This window comes from Stegostoma tigrinum, chromosome 12, assembly GCF_030684315.1.
Source record: "Stegostoma tigrinum isolate sSteTig4 chromosome 12, sSteTig4.hap1, whole genome shotgun sequence".
NCBI classification, from domain to species: Eukaryota; Metazoa; Chordata; class Chondrichthyes; order Orectolobiformes; family Stegostomatidae; genus Stegostoma; species Stegostoma tigrinum.
Window position 1 is genome coordinate 80,513,358 of NC_081365.1, and position 20,304 is coordinate 80,533,661.

At 41.7% G+C, this 20,304-nt stretch overlaps 1 protein-coding gene across 5 annotated transcripts in view; it reads left to right on the forward strand.

The window, feature by feature from the left end:
- The window catches only part of akap11 (A kinase (PRKA) anchor protein 11), a 92,456-nt gene extending 74,112 nt beyond the window's left edge, over positions 1-18,344 (forward strand). For all 5 annotated transcript variants that reach the window (XM_048540511.2, XM_048540514.2, XM_048540512.2 and 2 more), the window contains 3 exons: positions 4,235-4,281; positions 9,302-9,462; positions 15,288-18,344. In XM_048540511.2, the coding sequence (XP_048396468.2) occupies positions 4,235-4,281; positions 9,302-9,462; positions 15,288-15,443 (364 nt within the window). In that variant the 3' untranslated portion in view covers positions 15,444-18,344. The remainder of the gene's footprint in view (positions 1-4,234; positions 4,282-9,301; positions 9,463-15,287) is intronic.
- The last annotated feature ends 1,960 nt before the right edge of the window (positions 18,345-20,304 follow it).

The window sequence follows — 20,304 nt, forward strand, 5'->3', positions numbered from 1 at the left end:
TCTGCCTCCCTAACCGGTTCTTGCTCTCACCCATCCCTTCCTCCCACCCCAAGCCGCACCCCCAGCTACCTACTAACCTCATCCCACCTCCTTGACCTGTCCGTCTTCCCTGGACTGACCTATCCCCTCCCTACCTCCCCACCTACACCCTCTCCACCTATCTTCTTTACTCTCCATCTTCGGTCCGCCTCCCCCTCTCTCCCTATTTATTCCAGTTCCCTCCCCCCATCCCCCTCTCTGATGAAGGGTCTAGGCCCGAAACGTCAGCTTTTGTGCTCCTGAGATGCTGCTTGGCCTGCTGTGTTCATCCAGCCTCACATTTTATTAACTTAATTTGACCAGTCAGGTTGAAGAATCTTCACTGAACCTTGCGGAGTTTGAACTAAGAAATACAAGACAGGAAATATAAATTGGAGATAACAAGGTGTAGAGCTGGATGAAGACAGCAGGCCAAGCAGCATCAGAGGAACAGGAAGGATGATGTTTTGGCCCTAGACCCTTCTTCAGAAATGGGGGAGCAGAAGGGGGTTCTGAAATAAATAGGGAGAGGGGGAAGGCAGATAGAAGATGGATAGAGGAGACGATAGGTGGAGAGGAGACAGACAGGTCAAAGGGGTGGGGATGGAGCCAGTAAAAGTGAGTATAAGTGGGGAGTTAGGGAGGAGATAGGTCAGCCCAGGGAGGACGGACAGATCAGGGGGGCGGGATGAGGTTAGTGGGGAGGATTTGAGGTGGGTGGAGGGTCTAGGTGGGAGGAAATATAGGTTAGGGAGGTGGGGATGAGCTTGGTTTTGGGATGCGGTACGGGGAGGGGAGATTTTGAAGCTTGTGAAGCCCACATTGATACCTTTGGGCTGTAGGGTTCCCAAGCAGAAATTGAGTTGCTGTTCCTGCAACCTTTGGGTGGCATCGTTGTGGCACTGCAGGAGGCCCAGGATGGACATGTCATCTGAGGAATGGGAAGGGGAGTTGAAATGGTTCGCGACTGGGAGGTGCAGTTTTTTATTGCGAACTGAGCATAGGTGTTCTGCAAAGTGGTCCCCCAAGCCTCCGCTTGGTTTCCCCAATGTAGAGGAGACCATAACGGGAACAGCGGATGCAGTATACCACACCAGCAGATATGCAGGTGAACATCTGCTTGATGTGGAAAGTCTTCTTGGGGCCTGGGATGGCATGAGGGGAGAGGTGTTAGGGGCAGGCGTACCACTTCCTGCGGTTGTAGGGCAAAGTGTCAGGTATAAGTGGGGCTGGAGGGGAGTGTGGAGAGAGTGGTCCCTCTGGAATGCAGATAAGGGTGGGGAGAGAAAAACGTCTTTGATGGTGGGGTCGGATTGCAGATGGCGGAAGTGTCGGAGGATGATGCATTGGATCCGGAGGTTGGTGGGGTGGTACGTGAGGAAGAGGTGATTCTGTTTTGGAAATTATTGCGGGGACGGGGTGTGAGGGATGAGTTGCTGCAAATGCCGGAGACACGGTTGAGAGCATTTTCACATCCTTCCAGAATTGTGGTTCTTGAAAAACAAGGACATCTGAGATGTACGGGAGTGGAATGCCTTGTCCTGGGAGCAGATGCAGCGGGGGCGAAGGAATTGGGAATAGGGGACGGCATTTTTTTGCAGGAAGGTAGGTGGGAGTAGGTGTTTTCTCGGTAGCTGTGGGAATCGGTGGGCTTGAAATGGATATTGGTTTTTGGGTGCCTCCCAGTTTCAATTTTCTGAATATAAACATTGTCACAGTTGGGGCCAAATTGGGAATGCCTGAATGTGGACTGTAGTCCATTGGGGATGATCAGGTTCCGTCGGCATTTCCCGCAACTGTGGTAGAAAGCAATTTGAGTGACTGAAGTTTGGTGTGCAATGGCGTACCACAAGGATCAGTACCAGGACCTTTATTGTTTGTTATATACATAAATGTTGTAGGTGAAAATGTGGGGAAATGTTGTTAGTTTGCAGACGACACCATGATTGTTTGGGTGGTTAACAGTCCAGAAGATGGTTGGAGGTTACAGGAAGATGTAGATGAATTGGTCCGATGGGCTGAGCAGCAGCAGATTTTATGTAATCCTGATAAGTGTGAGGTGATACTCTTTGGAAGAAGATATAAGATCAGGAAGTATTTAATGAGTGACAGGAACAGTTTAGAGGAACAGAGGAATCTTGAAGTTATTATTCCCTGAAGTCAGCAGAGCATGTGAACAGGATAATTAAAAAGGAATATGGGGTGCTTGCTTTCATCTGTTGTGGCATAGGGCTTAAGAGCAAGGTTAAAAAAATTGCCTGCACATGGTCTGAAACCCTTTATCCTCTGCCTGTTCGTGTGTCTGGGAAATGCTTCTTAAATGTCCTGACATATCTGCCTTTACCGCCTCCCTGGTAGCACGTTCCAGGTACATACTACTGTCTGTGTAAAAATAAAACTTGCCACCTGTTACCTTAAATCCATGCCCCCTAGTATTTGGAGTTGTGCAGAGCATTGGTTATGCCACAGCTGGAGTACTGTGTGCAGTTCTGTTTTCACATCCTTCCAGTACTGAGGCAAAGTTCGAAAGGAGTTACAGAAGCGTTTCACCAGGATGTTGCTTGTTATTAGAGCAATTGAGCCATAAATTAAGATTAGATAGGCTTGGATTATTTTCTTTAAAGCAGAGAAGGCTGAGGGGGCACATGATTGAGGTGTAAAACATTGATGGGTATGGATAGAGTGAATAGGGAACAGCTGGTTGAGAGATCACTCACAAGAGTATGTAGTTTTATGGTAAGGGGCAGGAGAATCTGAGGGTATTTGGGGAAAAAATGTTTTCACTCACTGGGTTGTGGGAATCTGGAATTCACTGCCTGGGAAGGTGGTGTAGGCTCAAAACCTTAGAATCTTTAAAGAATATTTGGGTGAGCACTTGAAATATCAGAACATTCAAGGATGTGGGACAAGTGCAGGAAATTGGGATTACCGTGCCTGCAGTGGTAGTTATTGTCGGTGTAGACTCAATGGACTGAAGGGCCTTTTCTGCATGGTATGTCTCTGGAGTAAACGTTATCTAGATTGCCGTTTGGGTTAAGGGAATGAGATAAAAGAGACGATGTTTTGAAACCAAATCTGATGTTTTTGTGAAATTCATTTTTGAATGTTATAAAGGATGTTCAGCAATGATTAATACACTTACAAGCTCATTGATTCCTGAATGCAGAAAGTTTAATTTTTGCTGACAGTTTTTAGTTGAAGGTAGTTGACAAATGCTAGAGGTTTACATCATCAAAATCATTTCAGTGCTGAATGTTTCTGAGGAGTGAATCTGCGATGTAACATGTGGACAATAACTTGGGAGTATGTAGCTTAATGCACAGCATCAGCCCTCTTTAGGAGAACCTTTCATGCAGTAACCCTGACAGTACTTGTTTGGAATAGATGCTATACTGAGTTCACTTTTAAAAGACAGGGTCCTCAAAAGAAAAGGGTACCTCTTACATAACCTTTGGGATTTGTGTTTAACTGTGGGTGCCAGAAATTCAGATCTGATTTACTGTGTAACACGGTGGGGAGCACTGAAAGTTTCAGTTATTATTGGTAGTGCTGGGCCAAAGTCAGTATGATTTTCAGTTTTACTAGCGTGGAAAAGTAATGTTGAAGTTTGAGGCTGTGGAACACCAAGTGCTTTTTTGGGCAATATCTAATGCCAGTGTACTTGATGGAGAGTTCTTCATGCTAAAAGACAGATTCTCATCACATGACTAGCATAACAACAGAAAAGAATGACTGCAGGTCCTAGGTCAGATTGTGACATTTGGATGTGTGATTTTTTTTTAAAGTATGCATGTTTCAAGACAAATCAATTTATAGTTCTCACAAGTGAGGTCATGAGAAGTAAATCTGTGAAAGTTGGAGGAGGTAAAAACTAGCATCAAGTAATTTTTTATGGCTAATTTTAACACTCACACATTCGGCAAGGAGCTGTGCAAACCTTTGTTCTTGGCATGTGTCTTAACCAAATTCGGGTCATAGCAGATGCTATAAAACTGCAAACATTGGGTGCTATTAATAGTGGAATAACATGAGAAGTATTAAGATTCAAATGGCTTGCTGGTTGGAAATGCATGTCTATGACCAGCATTTTCACTGCCTTTTATTATTTTAAATAAGTTTACTTCCTATTTAATTTTAATTGTAAGCATTCATTATTTCAATGTGACCACTGAGTTGGAGTGAACACTAATTAGCTGATTCTTTCCTGCTGTTGTAGTGATAATTGTGAAGACAGAGAGGAAGAAGTGCAAGAAGATTCTGAAGGTATAGTATGAAGTTCCATTTTTGTCCCAAAGTGGTGTTGCCAACCATCGCCATGAAAATCATAACAAAAGGCCAACTATTGTCCAATTCTTGAAGCACCTAATCGGTAAGATCAAAGACATATTAACTAGTGAGCATTAGCAGCTCTTCAATGTGAACTGTATCCTCATTATTTATCTCAGCCAAAGCAAGTCAATTTGTCCATCCTGTACAATTGCAGGTCTTTGAAAGAACTCTCCAATTTTTCTCACTTCCTTGTACTTTCTCTATAGTTATACAGATAACTTTCTTTTTCAAGGTGCATTCTGTAAAATTCAGTAATAATGTTTATTGACACAATTAACAAAATCATTTTTTATATAAAATGCAATTTCCAGATAATGAAATTGACTCATCCGACCTTTCCTACTATTCAGCTAGGTGTGAGCTACCATTCAGAATAACAACACAAGGTATCTCCTCAAAATCATTTGACACCAGAACCCGTTAGTTCTTCTGCTTGGCACTCAGGATTGCACTTCATGGCGACCTAGGCCCAACCATCTTCAGCTGTTTCATCAATGACCTTCCCTCCATCATAATGTCAGAAGTGAGGATGTTCACTGATGATTGTGCAATGTTCAGCACCATTTGTGACCCCTTAGCTGAAGATGGTTGGGCCTAGGACATTACCCTGAGGAACTCCTGTAGAGATGTCTTGGAACAGAGGGGATTGACTTCCGACGACTACAACCACCTTTCTGTGTGCCAAGCTGACTTTAAGCTGACTTAGAGTTTTCCCCAATTTCCAATTACTCCACTTTTACACAAAATGTTATAATGTAAATATAGCATGTGACTAGGAAGACAAGTGAAATGTTATTGTTTATTGCAAGAGGAATGGAATGTAGCAGTAGGGATGCTTTGCTTCAGTTTTATGGAGTGTTTTTGAGGGCATATCTGGCGTACTGGGTAATGCTTTAGTCTCCTTTCCTTTACTCCTCTTTACTCTCCTCATAGAAGGTTTACTCGAGTGCAACTGACTATTATGGGATGATTGGGTGGCTGGGTGGGTTGACCGGACAGCCTAGGCCTGTATAGAGTATTGGAGTTTAGGAGAATGGGAGTTCACTGTTTTTGAAACATGAAAGATTCTGAGGCACGTGACTGGTGAAAAAAACATTTCCACTTGTGGTACAGATGAGATCCAGGAGAGAGAGTTCAAAAATAAGTGACCTCCCATTGAGGATAGAGATGAAAGGGAATGCCTTGTCTCAGAAGGTGTGTGTTTTTGGAATTCTGTCCCCCGGTAGAGAATGCTGGAGGCAGGACCATTGAATATTTTTCAGGCAGATGCAAATAAATTCTTGACGATCAGAAAGTCAATGGTTATTAGTGATAGGGGGAAGATCGAGGCCTCAAGCCACATGTAATCTTGTTGAATGGTAGAGCAGATTAGAGGGATCAATTGACCTCCACCTAATTTTTTTTTGATGTCTGGTTGATTAGATTCCCTACAGTGTGGAAACAGGCCCATTGGCCCAACAAGTCCACACTGCCCCTTGCAGCGTCCCACCCAGATCCACCCCCCTATAACCCACACACCCCTGAACACTACGGGCAATTTAGCATGGCCAATCCACCTAGCCTGCTCATCTTTGGACTGTGGGAGGAAACCGGAGCACCCAGAGGAAACCCACGCAGACACAGGGAGAATGTGTAAACTCCACACAGACAGTTGCCCGAGGCTGGAATCGAACCTGGGTCCCTGGTGCTGTGAGGCTGCAGTGCTAACCACTGAGCCAGGGTGCCACCCTGAATTTGTATGTATGTCACTGTATGTCCGTAGTGTAGGCAATGAAAGCCTAAGTTGGGAAATCAGATGGGCTGCTTTACCCTGGATAGTGCCACATTAAAGTGTCCTTGAACCTCTGCAGTCTGTGTGAGTAAAGTTGCCATAATCCCAGAGAATTATGGGATTGCGCTCACATGAGAGAGGAATTATGCAGTGGTTTAGCTGGAGGGTTGCCATGCCTAGGTGAGGGTGAGGGGGGAGATTAGATTAGATTAGATTCCCTACAGTGTGGAAACAGGCTCTTCTGCCCAACAAGGCCACACTGTCCCTTGATATATCCAACCCAGACCCAACCCCCAATAACTCCCACACCCCTGAATACTACGGGCAATTTAGCATGGCCAATCCACCTAGCCTGCACATTTTTGGACTGTGGGAGGAAACCGGAGCACGCGGAGGAAACCCACGCAGACACGGGGAGAATGTGCAAACTCCGCACAGATAGGGTGTGGTGAAAATTGTGGGATCTTCATGGTGACCTCAGCCAACTGTGGGAATTGAACCCGTGCTCTTGGTGCCACTCTGCATTGCAAATCAACCGTCTGGAAAACTGACCTAAACGACAAGTGCCTCCCGCCTGAAAAATAACTTCTTTATTATCTAATAAATTCCAAGTGAATCTAAACATGGTATTATCATCAGAAACAGCTTCCGAACTGTTCATATGTTAGAGGCTTAGCTATTAATGATGCAACTGAAAACAGTTGTATCTAGGAGTGTGCCGAAAGGTCATGAATGTAGCAGCACCTTGGGTCACAGATGCAGATGAAAACTGGTCTCCTCAATAGTGCAGTAGGTGCTGAAACAATCTTAAATTACTGTTGCTTCAACACCAAAAGTCAGAAACATTGTGGTAATTGAGACTTCTAAACTTCTGAGATGTCTTTATAAGAAAACCTTTCCAGTGTTGTAACAGTGTAACGCAAATTCAGTTGAGATTAGATTTGCTGGGGTTCTGAATGGCATGTTAAAGCGGAATATTCGCCTTCTGTTGGTAAGGGCAGCATAAGAGTCCTAACCCCAAAGCATCTCTTGCCCACGTGGTCTATGTCCATGTCAGTGATGTAGCTAGGTCAAAGAAACAGATTTGTTGAGAATGTTTGAACAGCTAGAGACAAAGTTATAATCAGAACCTTAGAAGAATTAACCTCTGGGTATCTATCTGATCCATGAACAAATTGGCATAGGGTAAATAAGACTTAAAAAGTTGAAAACATGTCTCACTGTTGTGGAGAAATAGCTTTTGTCTCATGGAGTACCGGGATGTTGGATGCCTTCAAGGCAGAGATCGACAAATTCTTGATCTCAGAAGGAATCAAGGGCGACGGGAGAGTGCAGGGAAGTGGAGTTGAAATGCCCATCAGCCATGATTTAAATGGCGGAGTGGACTTGATGGGCCTTCCACTCCTATGTCTTATGGTACTGAAGGGACTGTGACATTAGGATGGCCTAATGTATGGTACCTTTATCAGGTACCCTTTATCAAGCACCTTCTAAAACTCCAAATATATTACACCCGCTGTTTCCCCTTTATCCTGCTCATTGACTCCTCTAGAATTCTAGTAAATCTATGTGTTCACAGTAGAGGGGGCAGAGTGCACAGTGAATCAAGAAAAATGACGCAAAGGGTGGAACTTTAAGCAATCAGTCAAGGAGAAGGACTGGGAAAGCCAATGGGATGAAAGATTGACAATGGTATCCGAGGGTATTAACAGAACGGGCTACAAGAGTTAGTGGATGCATTGCTTATATTTCATATTTCCCTAGATTCTGGACAGGTTCAATGCATTGCAAAACTGTAAACATAAATTCACTGTAAAGAAAAGGAGAGACACAAAGCAGGAAACTACAGGCCAGTTAGTACACTGAGGTAAAAATATGCTAGGATCCATTATTAAGGAGGTATTAGCAGGAGGTTTAGAAACTCACAACGTAATCAGGCAGAGTCTGAGGGGGTTTGACAGGGCAGATGCATCATGGGCAATTAAGAACTAGGATTTAAGAATAAGGAGTTCCCAATTTACAATCATCATGTGGAAGATTTTTTTCACTGAGGGTTATCAATGTGTGAAATTCTCTCCCCAGCAAGGGAGGCTAGGTTATTGAATAAATTAAACTTTTTTTAATTAACGAGAGTCAAGGACTTCAAGAGAAAGACAGGAAAATGGTTTAGAGCCCACAATCAGAACAGTCATGGTCTTCTTGAACGACAGAGTGGGCTGAGGGAGCAAATGGCTACTGCTCCTGTAGTTGGGGATGTGCCATTGTTCACCAATCATGTTAGGCTGGTTAAGCCACTTTTGGAATACTGCGTTCTATTCTGGTCCCCCTGCTACAGGAACAATGTTGTTAAATTTGAAAGGGTTGAAAAAGTCTGAAAAGGATGTTGCCAGGGTTGAGGGTTTGAGCTGTAGGGAATGGCTGAATAGGCTCGAGCTTTTTTCCCTTGAGCATCGGAGGATAAAATCATGAGGGGCATGGATAGGCTGAATAGCCAAGGCCTTTTTCACAGGGTAGGGGAGTCCAAAACCTGAGGGCATAGGTTTTAAGGTAAGAGGGGAAAGATTTAAAAGGGACCTAAGGGGCAACTTTTCATGGGCGCATGAAATGAGCTGCCAGAGGAAGTGGTGGAGGCTGATACAATTACAAAATTAAAAAGCATCTGGATCTGTACATTAATAAGGAGGGTTGAGAGGGATATTGGCCAAATGCTGGCAAATGGGACTGGATTAATTTATGATATCTGATCAGTGTGGACAAATCAGACCAAAGGGTCTGTTTCCATGCTGTACAGCTTTATGACCCTGTGTACTCCAGCGAAGTAAGCGTCCACTGGAGGTACAGAACGGCAGCTCATCAGCTTCTCCTGCAGTTTACTTCTCCTGCACACCCCCATGGCCTAATGGCATGTATCAGGCTTTTGACAGTGGAAGAGTTTGTTTTCAGGATGGTGCTAGCCATCAGTGCTGCTCTGAATAACACAAGCCAGGAAATCTAAATAAAATCAGCAAATCTTGGATATTGAGTTACAGACTTAAAGTGTTATGCTCTCTCTCTTTGTGCGACAGACTGTACTTTTTTTATCATGATGGGGAGGGGTATTTTCTTTTTGCTTAAGTAATGTTAGTCTCTCAGCAGTCACTTCCGATCTGTTATTTATTTGTTCATTTTTTTTTCCGTTTGTAGGTATGAGGCAAGTGAAAGAACCGTTATCCATTTTAAATGTTGACCTTGAACCCTGCAGTCATGATCCTCAGATAAGAGCAGTGTTGCAGTGGATAGCAGCCTCACAGTCTCCTGTGTCTTCAGTGTATTTCATGGAATCTTTTGAAGATGAACTATTGCATGTGAGTATTAGTGCAAGTGTTGCTTGCTTTATTCAATTAGATATTGATTAATTTTTACTTATCTCTTACCAGCTAGGAGCCGCTATGACTCGTTGGTCATAATCTCGTTCTGAATCCTTTTTATTCATAATTCACGTCTCACTCCGGGGCATGAGCACCAAACCTGAAACTGGCGTTCCAGGGTAAAACTGAGGGGGTGCTTTACTGTCACAGAGGTTGCGCCTGAACGATAGCGCATTAAACCCCTTTTGCCTTTGTGGTGTGGATGTAAAAGACCATAATACTATTTAGAAGAAACAGAGGTGTTCTCCCAGATGTTCTGGCCAATATTTATCCCTCAGCCAACAATGCCGAAAACACATTTTGTGGTGAATATTGTGGGAATGTTCTTTCTTGAAATACTACTATGCAATCCTTTATCATATTAAAAATGGGATGACATTAGTAGCATTCTGATCAAAACAGTAATTCTTAAAATTGTTTCAGAGATATTGGAATTGCAGATGCTGGAGAATCTGAGATAACAAGGTGTAAAGCTGGTTGAACACAGCAGGCCAAGCAGCATCAGAGGAGCAGGAAGGCTGATGTTTCGGGCCTAGAGCCTTCTTTCTTAAAATTGGACTGCTTGGGAAAATTATAACAAAAATATCTATAATCTCCCAGTTATTTCTTCTTATATCCTGAGATACGGCTAGCTTAATTTCTCAGACCTACCTGATCACATTTTTTTGAACCCTATATCATATCCAAATTTCTTCACATCATTTGTTTTCAGGTTCCCTTGTAGCCGTGCTATTTCCTTCTCTTCTTACATTGTGAAAATGAAACACTTTACCATTTTTGATGAGAATGTTACTAGAATCTGTCAAATACACAATAACTAAATATTTGAGCATGAAGCAGTTTACACAAGAAAAGCAAACACTGTGTGAACAATGGCCCATGTCTGGCTTTTATTTATTCATGAGATGTAGACATCATTATAAGGCCACCATTTATTTGCTTATCCCTAATTATGCTGGAGGAGATGATGGTGGTCTGGCTTCTTGAGCCATTGCAGTCCTTGTGGTGTGGGTACTGTGCTGTTATGTAAGGAGTGTTAGGATTTTAAGCCAGTGATGCCAAAGGAACAATAATAACATTCTAAATCAGGATGGTGGTGAGTGCCTTACGTACCATTCACACGGTACATAACATGACCTAGAACATAGAACAGTACAGCACAGTACAGGCCTTTCGGCCCACAATGTTGTGCCGACTATTATCCTACTAAGATCAACCTATTGTGCATACCCTACATTATACAGTGCCTATCCAAGAGTCACTGAAAAATCTCTAATGTATCTGACTCCACTATCACCATGGTAGCACATAAAGAACCTACCTCTGACATCACCCCTATACCTTCCTCCAGTCACCTTAAAATTATGCCCCCTTGTAATAGTCATTTCCGCCCTGGGAAAAAGTCTCTGGCTATCCACTCTATCTATGCCTCTCATCGTCTTGTACGCCTCTGTCAAGTCACCTCTCATCCTTTGCTCCAATGCTGTGCCTGTGTATTAGCTGCCCTTGTCCTTCTAGACCACAGAGGTCATAGGTTTGGAAGGTGCCATCAAAGGACCCTCAATAAGTTCCTGCAGTACATCTTCTAAATGGTATCCACTGTTGTCACTGTGTGTCAGTGATAGACACAATCAATGTCCAAGATGGGCTTGCTGGTTAAAGGAGTCGATTTGGGATATACAGATGAGGTGCTGAATTTGCAAAGGAGCAGCATGTTATGCAGGTTATGGTGAAGAAATGTATTTCAGACACATGAAGGCCTAGAAGCTAATGAGATGGAGATATTGGATAGGCTATCAGTATTTAAAGTTGATAAGGTGACAGGACTGGATGACATGAATTGAAACTTACTGAGGGAATTGAGGGGAAATTGTAGAAGTGTTGACTGTGAAGTTCCTGTCTTCTGTAAACTCAATGCAAGAGGACTGGAGAATTGCAAACATTCCCTTGCTCAGAAGGATTGTAATGATAAGCCCAGCAATCACAAGCCAGTCAGCTAATGTTGGGTGTGGCCAAGTCTCCAGAAATGATCATACAGACAGCACAGAAATTCACTTGTCAGTACGATTCATCTATGCTGACTAGGCATCCTAAACTGAACTAATCCCTGCATTTCGCCCATATCCTCCTAGTCATGTATCTGTTCAAATGCCTTTTAAATGTTCTAATTATATCTGCCTGTACCACTTCCTCTGGCTGTTCATTCCATACACCCACACCCTATGTTTGAAAATGTTCCTGCTCAGGTCTCTTTTAAATCTTTCCCCTCTCGCCTTAAACCTATGCTGTCTAGTTTTGGACCTCCCTACCCTTGGAAAAAGATCTTGGATCATCACCTTATTTGTGTCCCTCATTGTTTTATAAATCCCTATAAGGTCACCCCACAGCCTCCTGTGCTTCAAAGCTCACATCCTATCCCAGCCCCTTTTTATAAATCAAGACTTCGAGTTCTAGCAACATCTTTGTAAATCTTTCTGTACCTTTTCTAGTTTATCAACGTCCTTTCTATATCAGGACAACCGGAATTGTACACGTTATTCTAACAGTGGCTTCACCAATGTCTTGTACTGCCCAACATGACATTCCAACTCCTCTACTCAGTGCTGTGACCAATGAAGACAAGCATGCCAAATACTTTCTTTGCCACCCTGTCTACTTGTGATGCCAATGAATGTATGTTAATTAAGTACAAACAGTGTGGGTTTCTTGAGGAAAAATTGTGTTTAACTAATTTAATAGCGATTTTTGAAGAAAGCTGCAGAGGATAATGTTGCTGATATAGTGTGCATGGACTTCCAAAAGTTGTTTGGTACGTCGCCACACAACAGATGTGTGGTTAAAGTTAAACCCCAATATAAAAGACAACATCAATGTGGATACAAAATTAGATGAGGGCTAGGAAACAGAATAATCATTGATGAATGTATTTTGAACAAGATTGTGCTAGTGTTCCCCAGGGGTTAGTGTTTGATACCCTTACTTTTCCTGATTTGTTAATGATTTAGATCTGGAAGTACAAGACAAAATTTACAGATGGCACAACACGAGGAAACATTGTAAATCGAGAGCAGGATAGTGTAGAACTTCAAAAGGACATAGATTGGTTCATGGAGTGGACTGACAAATCAAATTTAATGTGAAGAAGTGTGATATGGTTGAGTTTGTTGTGAAGAACGAAGATAGTCAATAAAAACAAAGCCAATTTTTAAAATGGTTCCAGGACCTTGGTAGGTATGCGCATTGTGATGATGCTATGGCTTTAAGAGGTTATTTTGTCCTTCTTGTTTAAAAGAGAGATTAAACAAGAGATGATGAGCTGTGTGTAAGAAAGTAAACAGCTTGTGAGGCTTTGGTTTATTTTTAAAGTTTAAACAATGGAAACAGCCTGGCTGGGTGTGGCCAGCTCTCACATACCAGGCTTTCTAGCTTTTGTTTTAGTTTTTAGGTTTAGTTTTAAGCAGTTGCTATTGTGGGCTTGAAGAAGTAGAAGTTATCTTTTCCCTCTCTCGGTTACAGCTAGAAGCTGGGGTTTCTCTCTGATGTTGGGTTATCTGTGAGACAAATCTATCTTTCTGAATTTTTCTTTTTTCCAAAGGGGCATGTTTATGGGAAGTTACTATTTTTGGAACAGTTAATTAGTAACAGTTACTGTATCTATTATTTGGTTAAATTTTCCGGTAGAGTTGTCATTCTACATTCGTCTTTTTTTTGTTTGTATTTTAACTATAGTGTTTAAATAAATTGATTTTGCTTAACGTCAAGTAGTTTGTCCTGTTGCTTTACATCTGGAACATGGCACTTCACATTTGCCCTTAAAATAAGAAAAATGTTAGGGTCTAGGCTACCTTCTTAAAATATTTTGAGGGTTGACTGGCCTGGTCCATAGTAGTATAAATTACTAAAATGGCAGATCTGATGAATTTATATTTATTATGTATAAATGATGTATATTAAACTCATTTTTGGAATTTGACTTTCAAGATAGAAGCAGGTAGGTGATGATTATTTGTTTGAAGAATTTTCTTTTTAAAAATAACCAGGTCAGATAGTCCTTCTGGAAAACTAAAATCCAGCATTTTGGCAGTAGATGACTGTACATCACTGTGGGATTAATAGAAAAGTATCTCTATGACAGATATCAGATCATCAGCTTTGTTTTCCATTCAGAAGACTGTAGAATTGAGCAAGTCTTTTAAAATTCTCACCCCATACCTGAGGCATGGTGACCTTCAGGTTAAACCACCGCCAACTGTCTATCTCCAAAGAGAGAGCGGCCCTATAGTCCTTTGGGTCTATGGCAACTTTGTTAATACAGTTTAGGCCAAGATAGTAATTGCTTAAACGTACAGTATCCTAGGCTTTACTAGTAAAGGCATAGAAATTGAAATACGTAAGCTGTGTTAAAGTGCTATAGAATTTTGTTTCACCCTCACCTGGAACACTGGGTCCAACTTCTGAGCACCACACTTTAGGTTGAATGCGAAGACATGAGACAATGAAGAAAAAAATAATGAGAATGGTTCCAGTAACAAGGATCTTCAGTTACATGGACAGATCCGAGCTATTAATACTATTTTCCTTGAAGAAGGCTGAGAGGAGATTTGATCAAGGTGTGTGCAGTCGCAAGGGATCTGGGCAGACTAGATGGGGATCATTGGTGGTTGGATCAGAGAGCATAAATGGAAAGTAATTAACAAAAGAAGTTCTTTCACACAGAATGTGGTTAGGGTCTGGAATACACTGTCTAAGATTAAGTAGTCCCAACCTCTTACCTGCTGTATGGCAGCAGTATTTGTTCCAATTCAGTTCTAGTCAGTGACAATCCCCAGGATGATGATTAGATTAGATCCCCTACAGTGTGGAAACAGGCCCTTCGGCCCAACATGTCCGTACCACTCCTTGATATATCCCACCCAGACCCATCCCCCTATTACTCACACACCTCTGAATACTACAGGCAACTTAGCATGGCTGATCCACCTAGCTTGCACATTTTTGGACTGTAAGAGGAAACTGGAGCACCCGGAGGAAACCCACACAGACACGGGGAGAATGTGCAGACTCCTCACAGGCAGTCGCCCAAGGCTGGAATCGAACCCAGGTCCCTGGTGCTGTGAGGCTGCATTGCTAACCACTGAGCCACTGTGCCACCCCAAATGATGCTGAGAGAATCAGTTTTTTTTGTGTGATTTGTCCCTGCATGGGATTTATTCCCAGCAGAAAAGCTAGCTTCCACGTGACTATTGACAATACTAATAGAAGCGTGAAACTATTTTGTCCTGGAGGAAATTTGTGTTCTGACCTTTACTGACTGGAGCTGCTGCTCTTTTTCCACTTTCCTGATGCCCCAATTGAACTCACTGAGTGGAGGTTTCATCACAGACCTCCTCATTGCAATCAATCAGGCCGGCCAAATAGATTTTGTCCCCATCTTGAATATTTTTACTACTAATAAATAAAAGCAACAAAAGAATATGGAAACAAAAACACACAAATTTTAATGTTCCAATGATTTATTTTCTCCTGGTCTTCCTGATAACAATGAACAGGAGATTGTTCTTCAGTCCTTTTACAATGGAGAGCGGTCCTGGAGAGTTAGTATTGTTTATATGATCCTACAGTCCAGTATTCTGTTTGGACCCTGTTACATTCTCTGAGTATGTGTGTAGTACTTCAATGTATCCTGATAGCACTTTGTATCAAAGTGTTTGTTTGAATTTGCCACTTCATGTATTGATGCTCATGTACATTTATCTCTCCAGTTTCCTGCAGTGGTGAGAAGGGCAGAAGTGAGGGGCTGGAAGGTCTGTGATCTTCTGCGAGTGCTACTGAGATATTGCGACGATGAGGAGCAACACCCAACTGGAGGTCACCACGCTCGCACTCCCCTCTTTGAATGGCTTCTGGAGAATACATAAACCATTCACCCACAAAGAGTGCTTCAAGTCTGTAGAGAGTTGTCAGCTATGCACCACCCAAGTATTGCTATGTGTGCGACATACTGAGCAGGGAACTGAGCCTGAAGGTTTGTGTTATTTATGACAGAAAGCATAAAAGGTAATAAACTCTCTCGTATTGTAAAGATAGGAAGGACTTTGTTGTGAAGGCACGATTTTTGATCCAAATTCAATACAAAAACAGAGTGGAAAGTTTCTTGAAGCTGCTGCTGTGCAGTATAATTTTGTCCAAAGTATAATAAGAATCACCAAGCCCATTTCAACAGAATAAAAGCTGCTCTGAGGATATTCCCACCTGTTTGGTCCTAGCTCAAGACTCAAACATGAAGAATTTGTGATCCCTCTCATAAGAATTGATTGAAGACTTCAGTTCCTCGTGGAACAATTCTGCCTTTCAAAGTTGCTCTTGCCATTTCTGAAAAAATCCTGTTGTTTTGGTCCCTTTACATATCCATTCCACTGATGCCAATCTGCACTTTACTAGTACTTAGTCCCAGAGGCCTTTTGACCAGTTGATTAGAGGATGAGAAATTGACCACAATTGAACTTGCCAGCCCTTTTCTCTCTAGGTGCTACTCCTATGGTCATGATTCACTCAAAGCTGAATCTGAGGCTGCATTGGAGCCTAATGGTCCTGTTCACAATGAAATAAAGCTTCACTAGCCCTTCACTTGTGGCTAATAGTCTATTTCGCTTTGACCAGGCTTCACTGGAACTTCTCTTCACAAGCAGATGATACTGTGAAAACCCCTTAAAAGTCTGGAAATTCCATTTCAAGACTCCTTCACAAGTTAGAGCTTTTAACAAGGGACACGTCAGTTTGTACTGGACTAAATTTTAATATTCAAGTTTGACTGCAACACTGAAAGAGAATGAAGAATGGGCTGTGGTATTGGAAAATTGCCCATATCTGTGTACCTTGACCACAGAATATGCCACCAGGTTCATAAAAGCAGGGAGAACAGTACATTCTTAAAAGATGGATTCATAGAGAGGACTTCATCTTGCAAGTGGTTTATGCCTGCACTTACTATTAGTGGTAGAACCTGTTGCTCTTTATAAGCAAGATTATGACCAGGAAGAAACTTGTTTTCTAAATTTTGCAGTACAGCTTGTGGCAAGTGGAGATAAAACCGCATTTTGCCAGTATCTACCTAAGTGTAGTCAAACCTGCTTATTCACTCATGCTGCAGTCACTGATTCAAACCCACTGACTGTCCTGGTGAATCGCAGGCAGGCTGTCTTTATGCTAGACTTACAGAATGGTCCTTGCTTTACTAGTCAGCTACGTGCAACCATCCTGCAGAATCAAGAGAGATGTGCTCGGGGAGTGTGTGCATTTCAAATTTGCAATGTTCCCATCTTCCTAAAGTGGGCTGTTGTAGTGTTTCAGATTTGATATTCTGTTCCCTCAGTTCTGGTTCATTTGTACGGTCACTTATTTAAGGAGTGTGCAAATAACCATTTCCCTCTTAAAACGTTTTACTGCAGGACATTCAAATAATACAGCATTTGGAGGTGACACACTGAACACAGGAGAGAATTTCTAAGGTCTACCTGGCAATGTCAGAAAGTCAACTAATTTCCTGTCCGGCCTGTGCTGTGACTGACCTGAATTTCACATCACCCTGCTTGCAGTTTGATGTGAATCCCACCCTCCCACCACCTCCCAGGGTGATGCCTTTACATCTGTACTATTTGTGCCCTCAAAGAAGATATCAAAAATCGCAGGGGCAACAGATCCTAACTCTGGAGTTTTAACTATTAGGTCTGTCAGTGGAAGAAATGGATCTTTGAAAGAAAGCATATTTATCACTATCATTCTAGTTGTTACATAGGGCCCACATTCCCACAGGCTGATTCCTTGGAGGAACAAGATGATTTTGTACAAAACACCCAGGACATGAGTTGAGAGCTGAATTGAAAATCCCACTCATGGTGGTTGCTCTATAGACTTTATGTCTTTCATACTAAGACCCTTTGATGAGATTCAGGGAATGTTCAGCACAACACAGGGTAGCTCAACTTGTGATGTGTCACTTGGTTCCAAAAGCATTCCCTTTTCCTGGAAGTTTGCAATGCATTCCTGTGCTTCAGTCAGTACAGCATACATGAACCTACATCCTTGACCACATTGTCACGTGTTCCCACTGATACTTCAGATCCACCTCGCACAGCTTTATGTTTCCAACAAGTTTAATATCTGGCTTTGATACAGTGTTGTCACAACAGTTATATCTACAGCTGTTTTGACATTGCCATGTGCTAACATTGTGAATTGCACCAGTTCTCAAGCTTCCATGAACTCACGAGAGGCTATATGGATGGAGCCTTTTGAGCTTTATCACACTACTGCTAACAGAAAAAAATTCATTGCAGATTGCATTTTATCCGAGTACAGAAGTGAAATTCACATGATATTTCCCAAAATTCAGCAACTTCATTATGCACTTTGGAATTCCACAATTCCTGTCTTTGACTTTCCAATCTGATAGTCAGAAAAAACATGGAATAGAAGGTTAGGAATGTGTTTTCCCCATTAATGGAATTCAACTTAGCACCTTTTTAAAAACAAAGTGATAACAGCAGGGCTGAATAACTAGGTGGAAAATGTATTTCTGGTAACTTTGTCACTTTATTTTGTGTGTTTCTTTGTCTCTGCTCCAGTTGTATTTAGTGATGCCATTAAAATTGAACTTGATTCTGATTAGTACTTATTTTGTTACTGTGCAGTGTCAATTCAATTGTAACTCACATGCTGGGGTAAATATGAAGTGTGTGATGTCTGCTGTTTGTAATCCCTAATTGTCTATATGAATTATGCCAAATATGGAGCAATGAAGTTCATTTAACTTATAGTGATTTTGTGTCAGCTATTAATCCAGTGTACAATCTGTTATCAGATTATATGCTACAAATTGCACTATGTTAATGTTATTTCTCCAGTGATGACTTAAAAAATAAACTGTAGGTCACCCACTGTATCCAAGTGTTTTGTTTGGTAAAGAAGGGAAATTCACAGGTATGAGAGTGATGATCTTCAAATGTGTAGTCTGCAGTCTTACTACTACCATCACAACAACTTTGGGTCAATTGCAGAGAGTTTGCGTAGGAATGGGCAACTCTAATGCTGGAGTTCAGTGAGCCCAAACTCTCAGTCTGTCATCTTGAAATCTGCTACAATTTGGAATGACCTCCACCTCTTCTACACCCATTTCATTCCCCCCGCCCACCCCTGCACCCCACTCACACACATACATGCCCCACAACCACCACCACTGCTGCCCCTGTTCCGTAAATGCCCTGCAGGTCAGCTGGATGCAGGGAAAAAGAAATCTTTGCTCCCAGTACCTGCTCCAAGCCTGATGGGTGCATTAATAAGCAGGCCAGTTGGTCAGTGTTCTGGAGTAACATAGACTTGCACGTCCCTCGCATTGAGACACTGACTCTGCTATTGAATGTCTTTCTGTTGGAATTTAAGGAGCTGACATAGTAGATTTGTGAACCCGTCATGTTGTATATAATGTCTGTAAAGACAGGAAGATTAATGTCCTTTCTATGTAATACAATTTCTGGTTGTTAGTGAAAACTGCTGATTGAGCAGTGCATACTCTGAATATTTCAGGTGTGAACAGTTGAAATGAGGTGAAGAAGTTGTCCTTTATTTGCAATGTGCCAAAGATAATATGAAAGCAAAATTCAGCAGATCCTGGAAAAAATTTTAAACAGTCGCACCATGGAATTTTGAATTTGAACTTTGCACGGAGCTGGTTTGAAAGATAGTCTGTGCAATGAGGGTTTCATCATTGCCTTGAAAGCTCAGTTCTGTTTCCTTAAAGTGGAGGGATGTCAAGCTTTCTGAAACAGTGAGGCTGTAGCTATGATGAGAATTATCATGAGGTGCAGTTAGGTAGAAGTCATCTTGTTTAAACTACATAAGGTCACTCTGATGTGGGGAAGCATGACAGATTCCTTATTATTTATCATTACAACCATATAATTCATACTATTTGAACTAATCAAAGCTCTCCACCCATCAAATTTCATCTTAGTGTAGATTAAAATAAGTTATCACCTGAAACCAAACCTCAACTCATCTGGGGCCAGCCTTAAGTTGAATAGAATCTTGTGCAGACGACATGAATAACCAGATCTGCTTTCAAGAAATTGTCGGTTGTTGGTAGTTTGTCACTGTGTACACAGTTTTGGTGGGTAAGAGGCAATTCATAGAAAAGAAAATTGCTTGGGCCACTTTCAGAGTAACCGATACCACTGATGTCAAAAAGATGACAGTGATGATTGCAAGTTGCCATATGTTCATATTTTTCTACAGAAATTGCATGTTTCATTTTTGTACACTTACTCCTAAAAAATGTGGATTTAAATTAAACAACTCTGTGAATCACATTTCTCATCATAGCTGGTAAGAATCTGAAATTAATTTGTATAAATTCTTTCTCATCAGCATAAAGTAATGGAACATTCAACTCTGAGAGGGGGAATACTTTGTTACTGAATTTGTGTATTTATAAATAAAATAATCTTCTAAATTAATTATTAATTTAAAATCTGCTAATGGGTTATCTTATAGACTAACATAGATCCACTGGCCAAGATATGTTAGATTTCCTGTAGTTCCACATACTAAGATTGGTTTTATCAGCAACCTTGTAAATAAGGGCCCCAAGGGTTCATTCTACACTCCTGTAGCTGAAATCTTGCACAAAATTATCCTGCAACATATTGGCTACCTCAATCCGAACATTGCTCACCGTATCTCACAAACTCATGAATGATCCTAATGCTGTCCCTTTTGGTTGTG